Source organism: Austrofundulus limnaeus, unplaced genomic scaffold (genome assembly GCF_001266775.1).
Source record: "Austrofundulus limnaeus strain Quisiro unplaced genomic scaffold, Austrofundulus_limnaeus-1.0 Scaffold330, whole genome shotgun sequence".
NCBI lineage: Eukaryota > Metazoa > Chordata > Actinopteri > Cyprinodontiformes > Rivulidae > Austrofundulus > Austrofundulus limnaeus.
In genome coordinates this window covers 4,703-6,719 of record NW_013952732.1, presented here as the reverse complement: position 1 = coordinate 6,719, position 2,017 = coordinate 4,703, and the positions used below count along the sequence as shown (strand labels likewise).

At 35.9% G+C, this 2,017-nt stretch overlaps 1 protein-coding gene across 1 annotated transcript in view; it reads left to right on the top strand.

The window, feature by feature from the left end:
- The window catches only part of slc30a8 (solute carrier family 30 member 8), a gene marked incomplete in the record, with an annotated part of 8,237 nt that overhangs the window by 2,432 nt on the left and 3,788 nt on the right, over positions 1–2,017 (top strand). The window contains 3 exon segments of the mRNA XM_014022465.1: positions 1,004–1,150; positions 1,513–1,666; positions 1,794–1,963. Coding sequence (XP_013877919.1) covers positions 1,004–1,150; positions 1,513–1,666; positions 1,794–1,963 — 471 coding nt within the window.

Below are 2,017 nucleotides of genomic sequence, written 5' to 3'. Positions count from 1 at the left end.
GTCAAAAGGCTAGCTAAAATTTAAAAGCAGCCAAACAGCAACCAAAAGATAACTGTATCCAAAAATAACCCAAAAACAGCTAAATGTTTTGAAAAAGAAAGTTAAAAGTTGCAAAGCATTAGCTAATAGTTCAATGTAGCCAAAAGCTAGTAGTTGTAAAATAATAGCTAGCTAAATGCTAAAAGTAGCATGGTTGTAGCTTAATTAAAAGCAGCAAAATGTTGTCAAAAGGTTAGATAAAATTTAAAAGCAGCCAAACATCAACTAAAAGATAACTGCATCCAAAAATAACCTAAAAGCAGCAAAATGTTTTGAAAAGGAAAGTTAAAAGTTGCAAAACATTAGCTAATAGTTCAATGCAGCCAAAAGCTAGTAGTTGTAAAATAATAGCTAGCTAAATTCTAAAAGTAGCATGGTTGTAGCTTAACTAAAAGCAGCAAAATGTTGTCAAAAGGCTAGCTAAAAGCAGAAAAACAAGCTAAAACCTAATTGTATTTAAAAACTAGCTAAGAGTTAGAGGCAGCTAAACCCAAAGCTAAAAGTAGCAAAACATTAGCTAATAGTTCAATGTAGCCAAAAGCTAGTAGTTGTAAAATAATAGCTAGCTAAATGCTAAAAGTAGCATGGTTGTAGCTTAACTAAAAGCAGCAAAATGTTGTCAAAAGGCTAGCTAAAAGCAGAAAAACAAGCTAAAACCTAATTGTATTTAAAAACTAGCTAAGAGTTAGAGGCAGCTAAACCCAAAGCTAAAAGTAGCAAAACATTAGCTAATAGTTCAATGTAGCCAAAAGCTATCAAATAGCTGCAAAACGGTATGTAGAATTAAAAGGCTATCTAAATGCTAAAACTAGCATTCTTTTGCTAAAGCAGCAGAATGTTATAAAATCTAAATCTAAAAGTAGTAAAACACTAGCTAAAAGATGATTGTCCACTTTTAGCTGTGAGCTGTAACATGTCGTAACAATAAATAAACACGTGATTAATTAAACTGTCCTCTCTGCAGGGGGGTATTTGGCCGGAAGTCTTGCGGTAATGACAGACGCAGCTCACCTGTTGGCAGATCTAAGCAGCTTCATCATCAGCTTGTTYTCCCTCTGGCTCTCCTCCAAACCCGCCACACAAAAACTCAACTACGGGTGGCACCGAGCAGGTTGACAACCATAAATAAACACGACAAAACATGAAGCATGCATTATTAAAAGATACTACCTATCTACTGGAAATGTAATAAACCTTCGAGCTAACGTGCTAAATAAGCTAATTAGCCACTGAGCTCACCTTTTTGTCTTTTGAGCAGTTTTTTTATGGGGGTTTAGGAAATAGTAAGACTTGATATGTTGTTGGATGTTAGCCTATTTTTTAAAAAAGAGTAACGGGTAATTTACAGCTGGTTTAACTTGATTGGGATATATATTTAGCATCATTTCATAGGCAAATAGATCATTTTTTCTAATTATTTTTATAAATAAAAGCAACATCTGAAAAATCTGATATTTGTTGCATTTTTTTCAGAAATCCTGGGCGCTCTGATGTCGGTTTTTATCATCTGGGTGGTGACAGGAGTTTTGGTTTATCTGGCTGTGGAGCGTCTCCTCAGTAATAACTTCAACATCGAGGGCAGAATCATGCTCATCACCTCAGTCTGTGGAGTGGTGGTCAATGTAATGTGAGTAAAATAAACTAATCATTTAWAGGGTTTTATCTTTGAACAGGACTCATTATTTATTACGCGTTTTGGTCAAAAAGGTCTCGTATAGAGCGGTGTCAAGTTTGTGGTCCTTATTTTGAAACAGAATGGCGGTCACCCTTCACCAGTCGGGTCAMGGACACAGCCACGGTGGATTGAGTTCACACGGACACAGTCACGGGCCCAAGAAAGGAAAAGTAAAGAAGCAGCAGGCGTCAAATGGGATCTACTCCAATGATGAGYGTATAAACATGGAGCAGAGTCATGCAGATCATGGTTTGTTCCTTCATGTTGTTATTGAGCTGTTTAAAATAAAAAAAAACACCTTTT